This window comes from Nicotiana tabacum, chromosome 2, assembly GCF_000715075.1.
Source record: "Nicotiana tabacum cultivar K326 chromosome 2, ASM71507v2, whole genome shotgun sequence".
NCBI lineage: Eukaryota > Viridiplantae > Streptophyta > Magnoliopsida > Solanales > Solanaceae > Nicotiana > Nicotiana tabacum.
In genome coordinates, this window is record NC_134081.1 from 23,515,244 (window position 1) to 23,534,510 (window position 19,267).

Genomic DNA, 19,267 nt, shown 5'->3' on the forward strand with positions numbered 1-19,267 from the left:
TGTCTCACCAGGAGATCTATTAGCACATTTGCTATTATCCTTCGGAAGTATCCACTAATGCTAACAATCCATGCACCATTTTAGGTTACTCTAACCCTAATCGGATCCTGATATCTCGTCCTTCTCTTAAACTATATCTATCAGCTCCCATAGGGCATAACTGAGATGGGTGTGACCAATTGTACATACCTCTGTTATTGTTGAAGGTAACTCAAAAGGCTTATATTCCTCTGCCTGAATTGTAAATACTGATAATCTTCATTAACTGGGCGCCTCGTACCCTTCTTCATCTTGCTTCTTTTACTTGTTCAAACTTGTATCTATATTTTGAATCTGTCATTGCTTTCACCATAGGGGTAGATAGATATTCTTGCCTTAGGGATCCTTATCAAAAAGTTTACACATCTTAGTACACACATGATCGGCTGAATACCTCATATTTATCCATCATAAGCATGATGAAAAAATTGAGTTCCTCTGACTCAACTCTTCTACAGCTATATTTCTTACTAACCATCTTTCTGGATGTAGGCCTCATCGTATTATGAATAAGATAGCGTTTAGGAAATTGAGTTCTTACAACTGAGCTCTATCACACGATCTAGAGTAAGAAGAAAGAGTTACAATCCTAAATGCTCTATAGCCTCATGCTTATAAGTGTGGTGCATAACCCATAAACAAGACTCTACTAGACACAGCTTGTAGACTCCCTAGGACAGAACTGCTCTGATACCACTTTTGTCACGACCCAAACCGATGGGCCACGACGGGCACCCGGTACCTTAATCAACCGAGTACCAACATAACGTATCTTTTCTTATCATACTATCATAGGTAAATGAGATGAAAAGGATGCCGTAGGATAATTAGAATAAAACACTTAATACCAAATCATACATAAGACATACGGGCCTATAAGACCAAAATAATCACTCGTACATTGAACATAGGCCGACAAGGCCATACAATCTTTTACATACATGACATCTGTCTACATGCCTCTAAGAATACATAATTGTCATAAAGGTCGGGACAGAGCCCCGCCATACCAAACAATACACATCTAAATCATACTGATCAAACAAGCAACTCCGGAGCAAATGAAGCGCACCAATACCTTTCGCTGAGCTGATAGCCTACTTGGGCGATTCTCGACCTGTCTATCGGAACCCGTGGGCATGAAATGCAGCGTCCCCAGGCAAAAAGGGACGTCAGTACAAATAATGTACCGAGTATGTAAGGAATGAAAATCAGTAAACAATAGACATGAGAAAAACATGGAGTAAAAGACTCGATATGTATGTCTGAATAACTCTGTGAATCATTAATATTTACAATGTCATGCATATGCGTAGAAATATCATACCATGCTTAGGTATATGCATTCATAACATCATCAAGCCTTTGAGGGCATCCCATCATATCATCTCGGCCACTGTGGGCAAATCGTGAAAGTATACCAGCTGATCAGGTGGTGGTGCGTATATAACGCCATAACCTTTTCCCATATCCCATATACATATAATATGCGCTTATATAATGCCATCTGGTCATGGGTCAATGTACATGTATAAATGCATGAAATGCACAAGAATTACGTTAATAAGATTTCTCGGAATATCATAAAATTAATATGCCTTTCGGATAAACTTTATCAATTACGTATTTTTCTGAGATCCATGAACAGAAGATATAATAATAATTCACATGGGGAATTAAGAATATAGACACCCCTATTACTTCTATGAATAGGGTCATTTATGAAAATTGTGCGTTTACTCGTTTTGTATGGATCATGCCAAAAGAAAGAAGGGATAGCCTTAACATACCTGAACCGATTCTCTTGACAATCCCTTTAACACCGTTGATTGTGACAACGCATAGCGGCGGATCGAAGTAGGGAAAAATACGTATGATATTCTTGAGAAAGATTGCACCGTACTCCCTTATAATTGCCAAATCTCACATTTTGATATATGACCCTCACGTTCCTAAGAATGGATATGTGACTCTCACATTCTTAAGACTTACAGTGGCTTTCCTTTGTTAAATGTATATGTGATCTGACGTTCTTAAGAATGCCAAATCACTCATCTCTAATTTAGAAGGGTCTTATATTTGGATTTGTATGGGCCCCACTTCATGTGGTGGCTTAACCACATAATCCTTTAGTTTGCCACCTTTTCTAATGACTTAAGAGTCATAGATGTTAAGGTTGTTTGCTGCCACGTGGGTGGTTATCCATTCTCAACAATAAACCACAAATTATCTTAATTAAGTGTTAATCTCCCACTAAAATTAATAATTACCCGATTATCCACATAATTAAAAATTATCTCAATTTACTTAAAATACTACTCACTTTTAATATACTTTATACACCTTACTATCATGTCCATGTGGTACCTTGTATGGTACTATTCCATAAATACCGGGCATTTTAGCTCGGGCCGTATTTTATCCCAAAATGTCAAACTTCAACGAAATTTATTTTCTTCGATTTGCTTACCCTCTCACCTTCACGAATTTACTCATCACTTGTTTGAAATAGCATAATGCTTATAATCTCTAATTAATCCCATTCCCGAACTTACGTCGATTAACTTACGACGAAGTTTAACGTACAAAAATGCAGGATGTAACATCTCATTTCCGAGCTTTCATCAATTTACTTATGGCGTACTTTTACGTACGAAAACATGGGATGTAACAATCTGAATGAACAACGCAATTGCGAGCCTCCATATGCGATCACGAAGAACAACTTCACCCAGCTCCCATCAACACTACGCGATTGCGAGCCTATCATCGCGATCACGATGAACAACCCTAACACAAGAAACCAGCAATTATAAGATAAGATAAAATGGTCCGAAACCACCCTGAATCTCACCCAAGGCCCCGGGGACCCCGACCAATCACACCAACAAGTCCTAATACCTTATCCAAACTTATCCAAAGTCTCAAAACGTCATGAATAACATCAAAACCATGAACAAAATCCTTTTTTCAACTTTAAAACATTCAAACTTCGACGAACGCGTCCGAATCATACTTAAACATTCCGGAAAGACGCTAAAATTTTACGTACAAGTCATAAATCACAATATGAACATATTCCAAGGCTCGAAATCCTAAACAGACATTGTTAACATCAAAGTCCACTTCAAATAAAGCTTAAGAAATTCTAAAATCTTCAAAACACCAACTTTCCACATTAAGCGCCGAAACGCTCCCGGACCATCTAATACTCAACCCGAACGTATGCCCAAGTCCAAAATTATCATACGAACCTATTAGAACATTCAAATCCCAATTTTGAGGTTGTTTACTCAAAAGTCAAACCTTGGTCAACTCTTCTAACTTAAACCTTCAGAATTGAGAATTATCCTTCCAAATCAACTCCCAACATCCCAAAAATCGAAACAACCACGCATGCAAGTCATAATACATATAGTGAAGTTAATCAAGGCCTCAAATCGCTGAATGACGCACTAGAGCTCAAAACGACCGGTCGGGTCATTACATTCTCCCCCACTTAAACATACGTTCGTCCTCGAATGTACGAAGAACCATTTCGGAGTTGCCCAAAATCATTGTTTGACACCACGCGCGCCTACCCGTGCCACCACAATCTATAAGAGCACATTAGCTAACGCTAGACTGAAGATCCTTCTCTCTAGCTTAACACACAAGCCTTAGAACCAAATCCCAACATCTGAAATTATCTACCAGGTCTGTTTCTAAGATACGAACGCCATATCAATCTCAACACGATGAACCCAAAATATGATAATCCACCTATGCTATAATCACACATTGCACCGCATAATTTTTATGCCCATAATAACATCCTCCAACCACAATAGCTGCAACTTCATGAACCCGAAGCCCTTAGTATACCTCATAACACATATAAGCCCCGTTCCAACCCTCACAATACTACAACGATGAAGGAGATGTGTAGGAAATCATAACCACCCATCAAATCAATAACTCATGGAGTCTCTCCGATTGACAAGAACCATTACCTCATTCTGAATCGATTGGTGACATTTTCCTTCTAATATACATAATATAAATTTGATTACACTGATTCTAGGTCCAATAACCTCGTCTCACCCAGTACAAGCTACTCGGGCAATAAGCTACCTCAAACACCGTCTAAAATCTCATATGACACCATCAATGAGCCAACAAGATACAACTCAAATATGACCCATAAGGAAGAACAAACTCTGGCGAAGAACTACCCAGCCCGCATAACGAATAAGACAACCAAACAAATACTGCATACCTATCTTAAAGGTGAGAAACAGAACACACAAGGTCCATACAAGGAACCGTACCCAACATTATACCGTTACAATGCACAACCCGATCCGAACATCATACCCGTGGCGGCGCACCTCCCGATCCAGACATAACAATCAATAAAGAAAATACCTACCGAACCAAGCTGCTCATACCCACAAAATTCTCGAATATCGCCCACAAGCACGCCAAGTGCATAAACACAACCCTGGGGGAGATAGATAGCGTCATGCGCTACAAAAGCCATGCACGACTAAGGTGCATCAAAAAATCGACATCTCAAGAGCCATCTCACTCATATAATACCATGAGCTACGCCAGAGCACAATACACATATGAATAATCAAGCCACCTCACAACCCATATGGCATAAAAGAATAGCACCTGAAATAGACGACACTAAGAATATCATCCACTACACCCGAAGAATCATCCATAAGCAATGCTATGCTGACTAAGCGTATCTAATCTGGCATAGAAAATACATTCACATTAGGCCTATCCACGGACCTCAAAGCCGATTTTGATCATCTGCAAATAGGTATATAACCTCCCAAAAATACACAATGACCTTATCCATGACACATACGATTGACCGTCAAATCTGGAACAAACTTTCATAGTCCATAACCAAAGAAATAGAGCGTCTCTTAGACATAATTTATCCAATCAGCGACAATGCTAGAATCTCCATACCCGATTTAAATCTCTGCCCCTTAAATGACTGACACACCATACTTATACGTTCATCCCGTGGGAGATACTCCCACCACCTTCCGCATCAGGTAGCAAAGTCTGCATATCCATACCACCAACCGTACTAATTCTGTAATGCAAATCAAGGATCCTCAGATAAATACACAATGCCTCTTACACAGAACACCGTTCTCAAGCGACACTAAGAAAGCTCCAACATACTCTAAACATTTGAAATCTTCCCCTGCTTTTCCGATCTCGTGACATTCTTATCAAAACTGAACCGTGACCTTGATCTTCAACTTCCAATTTCCATTCCGTTCATTGCACCTATCATGTTGCTACGTGAGAGTATAAGAATTTCATCATAACTCCTGAACCACCAGTAGAGTAAACACTTCATCAGCTAGAAACCTTTTATTTAACTCGCTTCCAAAGAATAGTTGCAATACGCAGCCAATTTCCCATAACAGCAGCTAACACAAACCTCAAGTTGTGGTCGCCATAACTCCTTCGGGATCCATTCACACATAACAGAACAATCAGAATTAAATACTTCTAAACCAATCAAGTTACATGCACTGCCAAGCCCGAAAGTATAGCCACAAACACCTGTATAGCATCACCACACCGAAGGAACCGATCATTTGCTTAACTATGCTGATCCAAACCACTACTAACTAACTTGATTTCTTTCGATTTACTCTTTGCTTACCTTCGTGGTAATAATTCTTTTCAAACACATAACTGATCTCAATCAACACTCATCCCGAGTGACCCCAAATCACGATGCCACGTTATCTCAATAACCATAAGCCATTTTATACCCATTGTTGCACCGTATATTGCACTAGTCAAAACAAGATTCAACTTGTGATTTCTCTATTGTTGATGAAAGAGAGTCGCCACCTAATATTTAAGGGTATACTAGGGTACCTATTTAATTACTAAGTCATATTCTTTATTAGTCTGTTAACCGGTGAGATTATGGGTAAGGGTTCTTGTTCTTCTAAGTAGAAGGTGTTAGGAACCCCTTAAAATCTACCTGAGATAGCTCCATAGGACTTAGACTAGATTTAGATTCAATTATTTATACTATGCCTTAACTAGTGTACTAAGGGTATGAATTACCATATATTAGGACATAATTCTTACAAAGGGAGGGTGTAGTTTAAAAGAATGGATTTAAAAGAGAGTCTTAGAAAAAATGATATTAGTGTATATATGCTTGAAAAGAGCTTAAAGGTATATATGATATTTGTATGAAAATATGTGAAAAGAAGAGCTAAGTTAGAAAATGCTTTGTCTTATAAGAAGCATGGAGGTGTATATCATTCTAATGAGATGAATGTGCTATGAAAGTAACCCTAAGATATACCTTGTCTTTTAGACTTGAAGAAAACCATTTGAAAATCTTTATTTTTTTGGGGCGACAACACTTTATTTTCGAAATGATTTGATTTACCTTTTGAAGATAAAACTTGCATTTCACATCTGATTTTTCCTTTTTGAGAGAGGAGCTGTCGTCTCTTACTATGATTTTGGGTTTCAAAATCCTTTAAGAAAAAAATTAGCGAAAACATAGCAAAATAAATTGTAATTAGCGATTGTGGGATTGGTTACTAACTAATACTTCTTTTAATCCTATGTTATTTAAGGCTTGCCTATGTTTTATATGACTTAAGATATAAATAAAATCATTCAATCCAATATATAATTGTTGTATACATGCGAGATAAAATAACAACAAGAACGTAGCAAAATGTGACAAGGAAGTAAGGCTAAGGCAATTAAGCCGTAAATAATAAAAGAGTTAAAGGAAATGAGTGAACTCTTGTATTTGGGCCTCAAAGAGGCAGGCCCAACAGTAATAGGGACGGTGACAACTAACTTCGAATTTCCAAAAAGATAGTAATGCTGGACTTGGGCCTGAGTTCCTTATGAACTCAACAGGCCCAAGCAAATGTACATGTAAAAAAAGAGAAGGTCATTGGATACATATTCTGTATATTCAATCATGCATGAAACACATAAGTACATGATTGGATCAAAACATAACAAACTATCAATATTCAAATACTATGAGAACTTATACTAATGTGGCGGTTATACATGGTAAATAATTTATATTGAAAACCTTTCTTTGTCATTAGACACTAAACCCAAAGAGAATAATAAGTGTCAATGAATTAAGGGCTAAGGAGAGAGTTCCAATTAAGGTCGATGCCCCCTTGAATCTCCCGGCACTTTAAAGTTCCCAAGGGTCTCAAGGCCCAGGTCAATGCTTATGCCGGGAAGAGCAGCCCAACCTAGGGTTAAACTCTACTCCCAAATATCCCTAACCACTAATGACTCATTTTTCTCCATAGGTTTAAGTGCCAATGAGGCTCTTTCAATGTAAACCAACTACCATAATACACCCTACCACAGAAGTATACTTCCTCTTGGCAGAATAGCATAAGGACACATAAATAATTTCATTTTTATAACTATATTCCTAATACTAAATGAATGAAACACACTTTAAACAAGTCTGAAGGTTAGATTCCAAACACACATAGAGGTAAGAACATTATAATGTTACTGCTAAAGAACCAAACACTTGGGATCACACTTTAAGGATTTATAAAGAGCACACAGTTCAGATATGCAGCAACCCAAAAATATAAATGCCTCTGTCCTAGAAGATTGATCTCAGGTCGGTTAGATTAGGTCTTACCACTAGCACACACATATGTTAACAACATTACTTGGAACTCTTTAAAGCATCAGTAAAGGTTCGGACAAATAGTCATAGTTAGCAACCTCTACAAGTGTTATTAAAGATACCAGAACATAATCAGGACTCTTAGTATGACTACATGTTTACAGATTCAAATATGGAAATCCTAAAGGTGCTTAACAGGATCACAAATTATCAATCTTACTTCATTTTGGAATTGAGGGAAGAATCGCATCTTCATAATAATATTAACCTTAGGTAAACTATTATGTCCAAGCAGTAGCAATAAAAAGTTTCTCTTAGGATTTATATACCAGGTTCAGTTCAGATTAGCAGGGAAAGAGAGGACTGAGTTCAGTTTCAAAACAATGCACATGAATATGAAATATGAAGACAAATAGAGGTACATACAACATTTTCATTCAACTAAACATAGATGTTTCAAAAGAGGTTATGATCTTACATAGACAGGGTGAGTTTTACCTATTATGAGACCAAGTCAGCAATGTCATAAAAGGGGATTAAAGGCAAGGGAGGTATTGTACCAAATAGGTTTAACTCAACTGTATAGACTAAGATTAACACCTAACATAAGGCAGTTATGCTCAACTTAAAAACAGTTATCATTCAATTATAACAAACACGACTAAAACTTATTTTTATGAAAAAATAACTTAATTATAACAGAATATATGTAGAAGGGTTACTGATATTCATAAAAGTTCACCTTAATAAGACTGTTTCATATAGAGAGACCTAGAGATGCAACCAACAGTTAAACACAAGCATAAGTGTAATGACCCGACCAGTCATTTTGAGAATTACAACCCTGTTCCTCTATTTACTGCTCAATTTATGCTTTACATTCGTTTTAAGACTTACTGGATTAGTTGGTTCAGGTCCGGAGAGAATTCAGAGTGAAATGAGACACTTAGTCTCATAATTAAAAATTTTAAGTTAGAAAAATTGACCGGGTATGGACTTATGTGTAAACGATCTCGGATTTAAATTTTGATGATTCTAATAGTTCCGTATGGAGATTTTGAACATATAAGCGTGTCCAAAAAATTATTTTGACGTCGGTAGAGGAATTAAACTTGAAATGGCGAAAGTTGAATTTTGGGAAGTTTGACCGGGGAGTTGACTTTTTGATTTCGGGGTCGAAATTCGATTCTGAAATTTTAATAGGTCTGTTATGTTATTTATGACTTGTGTGCAAAATTTGAGGTCAATCGGACTTGATTTGATAGGTTCCGATGTCGTTTGTGGAAATTTGAAATTTCAAAGTTCATTAAGCTCGAATTGGGGCATGATTCATGGTTTTAGCGTTGTTTGATGTGATTTGAGGCTTCGACTAAGTCCGTATAATATTTTAGGACTTGTTGGTATATTTGGTTGAGGTCCCGAGGGGCTCGGGTGAGTTTCGGAGTGGTTTCAGACCATTTCTAGGCCATTCTTAGTTACTGGATTTTGGCCACAGAAGTATGCATCGCGATCACGGAAGCCTTTTCACGATCGCGTAGAGGAATATCCTGCTGCACTAACCGATTTTAGAAGCTTCTATCTCGCAATTTATAAGGAATTTGGAGATGATCCAAAAATAAAAGTTGTAGTCCTTTGTGTCTAGTTTTCAGAAACGTAAACCATTTGTCATTTGGAGTTGTATACAAAATGTTATGGTGGATACACTATAGGCTATCTTCGAAGAGTTTGGAAATTGCTGTTGCACAGGGCTGAACTTGGGAGCTTATATTTCGCAATATACGAGGAATTGGGAGGTGAGCAATATATTAAAGTTATAGCCCTTGATGTCTAGTTTTCAGAAAGTTAAACCATTTGCAATTTGGAGCTTTGTACAAAAAGTTATGACCATTATACTAGAGGCTGTCTAGAAGAGCTGGGCACTTGTTCTTTGCGATCGCGAAAGGCAAATTTTGGGCTGGAAATTTTTGCGCTTCGCGATCGCGAAGCATTTTCCGCGATCGCGAAGAGTAAATGACTGGACAGAAGATAAAATCGTGGGTTTTGGTTTCTTTTTTCATTTTCGGATTTTGCAGCTCGGATTGGGCGACTTTGGAGAGAAATTTTCCACACAACTTGGGGTAAGTGCTCTTGACTCCCTTGTTATTATATTCCATGAATTAATCTTCGTTTTTGGCATTAGATTATTGATTTTTCAAGAGAAATCGGAGGAATTTCTACAATTTCATAAAAAGAATTTTCGAGATTTGAACACTGATTCGGAGTCGGATTTGAGTGAAATTAGTATGGTTGAACTTGTAATTGGATGGGTTGTCGGATTTTGTGAGTTTCATCGGATTCCAAGTAGTGGGCCCCACTGACAATTTTTGGAGTGTAATTTCGGATTTTTATGGAAAAATTATATTTTCATATGGAATTAATTTCAATAAATTTTATTGACTGAAACGAATTATTTGTGACTAGATTCAAGGCATTCAGAGGCCGATTTACGAGGCAAAGGCATAGTAGAGTAAAGAATTTAACATTTTGAGGTAAGTAACTGTTTTAAATATGGTCCTGAGGGTATGAAACCCCGGAATTTTGTGTCATGTGATTATTTTGGAGGTGACGAACATGCTAGGTGATGGGCGTGTGGGCATGCACCGAGGGTATTGTGACTTGGTCTGTCCCGTGGAAACTGTATAGTTGAATAATATATTGTTAGCTATGTGCTCTCTATGTGTTGAAGAAATTTGACTGTAAATCATGTTAGAAATCATGCTTAGGCTATGTTATAGTACTGTTGGGACCCGCAGAGGTCGCGTACTTATTGAATTATTTACTAATTGCTGTCTTGTACTCAATCATAATTTTTCTTGCGTATTATACCTTCGTCTTTCTGGATATTTGTTGATCCACTATGTTATCTTTCTTTGGGTTGATCTTTGTGATTTCTGAGAGTCGAGAGACTAGAGAGGTTAAGGACTGAGTAAGGCCGAGGGCCTGTCGGTGAGTTAAGGATATTATGGCACGTGAGTTGTCCGTGCAGGATATTATAGCACGTGAGTTGTCCATGCAGCACGTGAGTTGTCCGTGTAGATTATAGCGCTTGGGCTGTAGGAGCCCCTCCGGAGTCTGTACAGCCCCCAGTGAGCGTGGGTACCCATTGAGTGTGAGTGCTGAGGTTTGAGAGTCAAGTGGTTGAGTTGTTGTTACAAGTGGAGTGATTATTGCCCTGAGAGGCTGTACTTGCTTTTCATTTATTATTGCACTTAGTTGCTATTTGTCATTGTTGTGAAATTCTTTGAAAGATTTTATATCCGGATTACATGAACTTGAACTGCATAAATTGATTTGACTTAAACTGCTGGATTTGAAAGCATGTCTATTCTCTTTTGGAATTACTGGAAATAAACTATAACTGTGTAGCTCGTCACTATCTTCAATTCCTTATTTATTATTGTTACTTGCTGAGTTGGTTATACTCATACTACACCCTGCACTTTGTGTGTAGATCCAGGTGCTTCTGGACATAGTGAGTGTTGATTTTCTCGCACAGTTGATTTTTCGGAGATTCAGAGGTAGCTGCCGTATTTCGCTGACCTTGTCTCTCCTTCCCTATCTCTTTGTTTACTGTATTTGGTCTTAGACTATTATAGACCATTTTCTTTTAACTTGTATCCATATTAGATGCTCATGTAGTCAGTGACATCAGGTTTTGGGGAGTGTTCGTATCTGTATTTGTGGAATTTTGTATTGTATTTAAATATTATATTTTCAAACTTAAGAGAAATTGTGGTTTATTGAGATTATCGGCTTGCCTAGTATCGAGATAGGCGCCATCACGACAGGTTGGGATTTTGGGTCGTGACAATAAGACTGTCATAGTAATGACTCAGAAGCTGCTCTTAGAGCTAACAAACACTTATATAGAGAAGGAGATCATTTAGACACATAAACTTACACATACTTTAGCTAAATGGAGAAGGGTTAAACCATGAGCTTTCAGGTCTGTTCTAGTTAGAATTATTGAACAACAACCTCGATTATGTAACAACAGAATGCAAAAAATAGTATGGTAGATATAGAGATCACAACAGAATCATTAAAAGAAAATCTGAAGCCTCGGCAAACATGAGAAGTCATTGAGGCATATTATGGAAACTTAATCATGTAGACTATTTGCAATCAGAATGAAAGTCATTAAGGTCACATGACCATAAGTTGACAACACATTATCATGAATTAGAAATAACATCTACACTAATGACAAACATCATAAACGAATACAATTAACAAAAGACAATAACATGTTCATGATATTCGAGTAAGACAATCAAAAGAGAAAGGTTGGAGGTGTATTGACCTTCTCTAGGGAAGCAGACCAAACAGAGATTATTTCTAATTGCCTAGGACCCAAAGTTTCAAGCTTGAGCTGTGAAAGCTTCAGAAACGAAAAGAGAAACAAAAAATCAGTAAAGAGCCTAACTTTTTTGAATCTTAGTATTTCTTTTCGTGTTCGTGTTAGGTCTGGTCTTTTAGGTGGGAGCATTGAAGGCTCCTTTTATAGCGGCATTCAATGCCTCTAGGGTTCAACAAAATTCAAATTTGATAATGGAAAATGATGATAAGCTGATAATGTGAGCAAACTAAGTGAAATCAGAGAAGAGTAGAGGGGAAAACAATGAGGATTTTTACCTGAGGAGAGAGAGATCGATTGTTGAAGGCAAAAGACCATCGGTCATGAATTAAAACCTAGAGGCACTGCGTTTGACTTCTAGGTAAAGAATCCTCATAATGAATCCTCTACAAAACTCCATGCATGCTCCGATTTGACGGAGCGAGAGAGGATTTAAGCGATTTGAAGTTACATCTTCAAGCTAGGGTTTTAGATTTGAGGGGATTTGAATTTAATCAGTGAAAAAGGAATTTTAATCACGTGCCTCACAGCCTAGGGACAAAGCGAATAATTCTGCGAGTTTTGATTTGAAAGAACAAAGATGAAATAATGTTTTGGTTCTAAGGTTCAAATTTTGGTATTTTTGATTTGATCAATGAATAGGGAAATATCAGTGAGATTCACGAATAGGGAAGCCGGAGAGATGATTTTCTAAGAAATCTTATGAACTTGCACGAATATGTGCAAGGTCTGTTGATTGATATTCATGGGAGGTTGAGAGAAAAGTGAACGAAAGAGGAAAGAGGCGCGGCCGTTCGATGTGGAAATGATTAGGGTTAGGAGAATAGTTGGGGTCATCTCTTTAGGTTAAACTTAGGGGAAGGGATCTGGGATGTTGATCTTTTGGATCAACGATCCTGATAATCTGGGATTTAAGCATTTTTATGGACGAAATTTGAGGGCGTTAGATGCCTTGGTTTCAATGGCCAAGATTAAGCTTGCCAGGGATATTAAAATTAAAAAGAAAATGGAGACGAATTCAGAGTTGTTGATATGTGGGATGGAAGGCTCGGATCAGTTGTGTTTGTTATGTGAGTGATTGAGATAGGTGACATGGCACACATCTATTGGTTTAAAGGGAATGGCAAGGATTGCCAGGGTGGAAAGATAGGGGTGGACTTGGACTGGGTGTTTTCGGATTGGTCTTAGGTATTGAGCTAGAGATGATCTAAAAGATAGCCACTTGGTCTTTGATAGAGAAGTGCAATTATAGCCTTTAGCCTCTTTTGATCCCTTTTATAATTAAATTAAATAAGCTTAATAATTTTTAATAAAATATAGTAAAATTATAATTATTATATACATTACAAACTGTTTTAATTAATTATTTATAAATACTTTATTTTTTGAATTATAACATTAATTTTAAATTATTAACATAGTAGTCTAATTAACAAGAAATTAAGGAGTAATTAATTATAAGGCCTATGTGATGTATATAAAAGTTATTTTAATAATCCTAAAATAGTAAGTATATTTATAATTACATAATACTAATAATAAATGATTAATTTCAAAACCAATACTTAATTAATTTGTAGAAATAGGTGTTTATTAATAGAAAATACTTTCAAAATATTTATAGTAAATTATTAAGTATAAATAAATTAATTTTAAAAGGGAGGGTCAAAATTGGCCGTCAACAGCTGCCCCTCTTTGACCGGAGACGATGAAAGAGTTTTCGGGCAAAGAAATTAAATCAAAGATAATTTTGTCTCGACTTTAGGCATGCATTTCAAGAATGGCACAAAGATTATGAATTGCAGGATTGGGAGTTAAGGAAAATTTTGGGAAGAATTTTGGAGAGATTGAGGCCGAATTCTGGCTTTGAATTGCTTACCTACCTCGGGCTTAACGAGGATCAGGCCTCATGTAGTTCTGGAGAGAAGATTGTTTGAGGAAACGATACTCGTAGGACTTCCCCAGTATCGTATTATGACGATACGATGAGATGGGGGATTGGGCACTCATCATAACTTGAATTTGCGGCTTGATTTGAAGGATTTGAAAATTTTGAGTTTCACTAGTCGTTTTGTGCTTGAACTTGGATCCTTGGCCCGCTAATAAGTTTGTTGTCCCTCATAGCATTGTAGTTTGGTCTGTTGCATAGAAAGAGTTCCACGTTGCGATGTTTGTTCCTGCAAAACAGATGAAATACATGCATACCCATATATTGCATTGCAGAATATATTAAGATGCGATGTAGATGATGCAGGAATGATGATGCCTGGCTGCCGGCGAGTCATTATTTGGGATCGGGATAATGTGATACTTGATCTTGACTCTACTTGTTAGTCGGGCTGTGTACCATTCTGTAGTTGTCAGAGCATTTGAAAATTGTCTCCGCTTTTTGGGAGAGCTTGATTTGTAGAGTGCATCTCCACTTGTTGGGAGAGCTTTGCACTGAGAAATGTCTCCTCTTGTTGGGAGAGCTTGAGTTGTAGAGTGCATCTCCACTTGTTGGGAGAGTTTTGAGCTGAAATGTAAAATAATCTCCGCTTGGGAGTGATTGACTAAGACTGCAATCATGCCTGAAGCTGCATGAGCAAAATGTCAAAATATTCAAAGTAATAGCAAAGGGAAAGAAAAGCATGCCCAAGAGATACTCTTGACTGCGAAGCTAAGTTGTGGCCATCGATTGGTAGAACGTCGGTGACGAGGTTTGCGACTGTCTATTCTGGAATCCGTTTCGATAGAGTAGCGGTGCGGATTGTTCTGTTGGCGAGATGAACAGTTTGCTATGTACAAGGCTCCGATTGGCGGAGCCGACGTTCGATTTGTACAGGGCACTCCGATCGATTGAGCTAACAGTTTGCTATATACAGGACTTCAATTGGTGAAATTGATGGCTCGTTTGTACAAGGTGCTCCATTTAGTTGAGCAGGCGGTTTGCTATGTACATGTTTTTCCTGTATCAGCGGTCAAACTCCGAGGTACCTATAAAGGATTCAAAGATTAGCCTTAGCTGTACTGGAAAAATTCAAGTAAAGGAGAAAAAGAGATAATCTTAGGCAGGTGGCGGATCCGTCATTTCCCCCAGTATGGTCTTAATGCTTCCTTGCTCCCTATTGAACCTGCACTCAAAGAAAAATTCTTAGTGGGGGCGGGAAAGTTGGTTTATGTCGACCACAATGTTGGTTTGCCCTGGCCTTTGATATGGTTGACCCGTGAAGTTCGGTAGGTAGAACAAATTACTGTATTTTTCAGAAAACATTTTGAAAATACTTTGTTTTTAAGGGAAATGCCGTCGTTCCAAATTGTGACGTGTTACGAAAAGTTTTCCACATGCGAGCGTATTTTCTTGAAAACTTCATCCTGTTGATGTTGATCTTCCGTGATGCTTCTGATAATGCAGCTGCTTGCCATTGCGTCTGCATCCTAATTCGAACTAATGCATTACAAAGGTTTTCCTAAGGTTGTGACCGAACCCTTTTAGGTTGCCTACGTATCTAGAACAGAATTAGGTCTGAACGTAGTTCATGGATTATGATGAAATATGATGAAGATGACCGAGCCTAACTCAGGCAGCCTATGTATCCAAATGGAATTAAGTCAAGACGTAGTTCGATTACAACAAATACAAAATGATGAGATTAAGAATGAAATGGCCGAGTCTTACTCAGACTGCCTACGTATCCAAATGGAATCAGGCTAGAACGTAGTTCAATTACAAAAGATGACTGAATCCGATGAGAATTGCCTACGTATTCTTTTATAAGGAAATCAAATTGGCTTAGTTCCGGAGCAACATACAAAAGTGATATTTGTTTTTTTCTATTACAAGAGAAAGGGGGAAGAGAAACCTAACCCTACGTGGGTTTCCTACGTATCCCTCATAGGAAGTCAGATTGAACGTAGTTCTGTTACAGCAAAACCTAACTCTATTTGTCTTCAAACATAGTATCTCTTAATTGCATCTAAGTTGATGGGATTCGTGTTGATTCTTCCATCCATTTTTGCCAAGATTAGAGCTCTACCCGACAGTGCTCAGTGAACCACGTAAGGGCCTTGCTGGTTTGGTGCGAACTTTTCTTTGGCTTCCACTTGGTGGGGAAAGATTTTCTTCAAGACCAACTACCCCGGTGCGAACTGGTGAGGCTTCACTCTCTTATTAAATGCACTGGCCATCCTGTTCTGATATAGCTGACCATGACATACTGCATCCATTATGTTTTCGTCGATGAGCATGAGTTGCTCCTGTCTGACTCGTATCTACTTTGTGTCATCCAAATTTTCCTCTTGAATGACCCTTAAAGATGGTATTTCGACCTCTGCGGGTAACATAGCTTTAGTGCCATATACCAACATGTACGGTGTTTCCCCAATGGATGTTCTCATGGTGGTTCGATAAACCAGTAAGGCGAAAGATAGTTTCTCGTGCCATTGTCTTTGATTGTCCACTATCTTTCGTAGAATCCTCTTGATACTCTTGTTGGCTGCCTCGACTGCCCCATTCATTTGTGGTCTGTAAGCTATGCAATTGCGGTAGATGATTCTGAACTTCTCGCAGATTTATCTTATGAGATCGATGTTGAGGTTAGCGGCATTGTTAGTGATGATAGACTCCGGTATTCTAAATGTGCAGACGATGTTATTCCGGATGAAATCTGCCACTACCTTCTTTGTGATGGCCTTGTAAGTAGATGATTCGACCCATTTAGTGAAATAGTTGATAGCTACCAAGATGAAGCGATGCCCGTTTGATGCGGTGGGATCTATAGGTCCAATCACGTCCATGCCCCAAACAGCAAACAGCCAGGGTGAACCCATTACGTTCAGCTCATTCGGCGGAACCCGGATGAAATCCCCGTGAATTTGGCACTGGTGACACTTCTGTACACAACAGATACTATCTCTTTCCATAGTTATCCAAAAGTATCCAGCTCTCAAGATCTTCTTGCTAATATGAACCCATTCATATGGGGTTCGCACGTTCCTGCATTTATTTCCTCCAATAACCTGGTTGCCTCAATAGTGTCTACACATCTCAACAAATCTAAATCTGGGGTCCTCCTGTACAGGACTTCCCCGTTGAGGAAAAGTGGTCTACCAACCTCCCGAGGGCTCGTTTTTGACCATTAAAAGCATTCTCTAAGTATTCTCTGGTTGTAAGGAATTTCTTGATGTCGTGATACCATGGTTTACCATCTGGTTCTTCATTTACATGGAAATAATAGTCATGTGGATCCCTGATCTCTACCTTGATAGGGTCGATATAGTTCTTTTCTGTATGCTGGATCATAGATGATAAAGTTTCAAGGGCATCGGCAAACTAGTTCTGAATCCTGGGGACGTGCTTGAACACAATCTTTGTGAACTTCTTGCATAGCTCCTTCACGCAGTGCAGGTACGGAAGTATCTTGACATTCTTGGTGGACCATTCCCCTTGGACTTGGTGTATCAATAGATCGGAATCCCCTATGACCAAACGTTCTTTGATGTTCATGTCGACTGCCATTTTGATCCCAAGGATGCACGCATCATATTCAGCCATATTATTAGTACACGGGAATCTTATCTTTGCCGATGCTGGATAGTGTTGTCCAGACTGCGAAATGAGGACTGCCCCAATTCCGAATCCTTTGAAGTTTGCTACTCCATTAAAAGACATTCTGCATCCAGTGTATGATTCCGCAATATCTTCTCCAACAAATAATACTTCTTCATTGGGAAAATACGTAGTAACTGGCTCGTAATCCCCATCCACCGGATTCTCTGTGAGGTGGTTGGCTAAAGCTTTCCCTTTGATAGCCTTCTGAGTTATGTACACAATGTCAAATTCGCTGAGGAGAATTTTCCATTTAGCTAGCTTTCTAGCAGGCATCGGCTTCTAGAAGATGTACTTGAGCGGGTCGAGCTGAGATATCAGATGCGTAGTGTATGCTGACATATAATGCCTTAGTTTTTGGGCAATCTAAGTCAGAGCGCAACAAGTGTGTTCTATCAAGGTATACTTGGACTCGCCTGGCATGAACTTCTTACTTAAGTAGTAGATGGCCTGCTCCTTTCTCCCAGTTTCGTCATGGTGTCTCAACACACAGCCGAAGGCGTTATCCAAGATTAACAAATATAGTAACAATGGCTTCCCGAGTTCGGGGGGACCAGCACTGGTGGATTTGATAGATACTCCTTGATTATGTCGAAGGCTTTGGGGCACTCTTTTGTCCATTTTGTGGTAGCATCCTTTTTCAGCAACTTGAAAATGGGTTCACAGATTATTGTGGACTGGGCTATGAAGCGACTGATGTAATTCAATCGACCCAGGAAACTCATTACATATTTCTTACTCTTCGGTAGTGGCAATTACTAAATAGCCTTGATTTTTGATGGATCCAGTTCTATCCCCTTCTGGCTTACAACGAAGCCCAACAGCTTTCTAGTGGGGACTCCGAACGCGCATTTTGCTGGATTCAATTTCAAACTGTACCTTCGCAGGCGTTTAAACAATTTCCTCAAATCGTCCAAGTTCTCTAAACTCTTTCGAGACTTTATGATTACGTCATCCACAAACACTTCAATATCCTTATGAATCATGTCGTGAAGAAGGGTCATTGTGGCCCTCATGTAGGTGGCACTGGCGTTCTTGAGACCTAACGACATGACTTTATTGCAGTAAACTCCCCAAGGTATGGTGAAGGCTGTCATCTCGGCATCTTTCTCGTGCATCAAGATTTGGTGATACCTAGTGAAACAATCCACAAACGACTGCAGCTCATGCTTCGCGCAGTTGTCGATGAGGATGTGGATATTTAGTAGAGAAAAATCGTCCTTTGGACTAGCTTTGTTGAGATCTCGGTAATGCATGCATATTCTGATCTTTCCGTCTTTCTTGGGTACTGGGATTATTGGTGACCCTTACCACCTTCGCTTCTATCTGCTTGGTCACTTCTTCCTTTATCCTTAGACTTAAATCAAGTTTGAACTTTTTGGATTTCTACTTGACCGACAGTCTGGTATGATCGGTGGGCAGTAGATGCGAGACAATGTCAGTGCTTAATCCTAGCATGTCATCATATGACCATGCGAACATATCGACGTACTGTCGGAGGATCTCAACACATTTTTCCTTTTTCTCGGCTTCTAGATGAATGCTGATTCTGGTTTCTTTCACGTCT

At 38.6% G+C, this 19,267-nt stretch overlaps 1 protein-coding gene across 1 annotated transcript; it reads right to left on the bottom strand.

Annotated features, from left to right (window-relative positions):
• Positions 1-17,424: 17,424 nt before the first annotated feature.
• Positions 17,425-17,976, bottom strand: LOC142166324 (uncharacterized). Its single transcript, XM_075225312.1, has one exon. It carries the CDS (start codon positions 17,974-17,976, stop codon positions 17,425-17,427), a length of 552 nt encoding a protein of 183 aa, XP_075081413.1.
• Positions 17,977-19,267: the final 1,291 nt, after the last annotated feature.

Excerpts from the sequence above, each read along its gene's own strand:
- LOC142166324 (XM_075225312.1), bottom strand. The coding sequence starts at position 17,976 with ATGCCTGCTAGAAAGCTAGCTAAATGGAAAATTCTCCTCAGCGAATTT.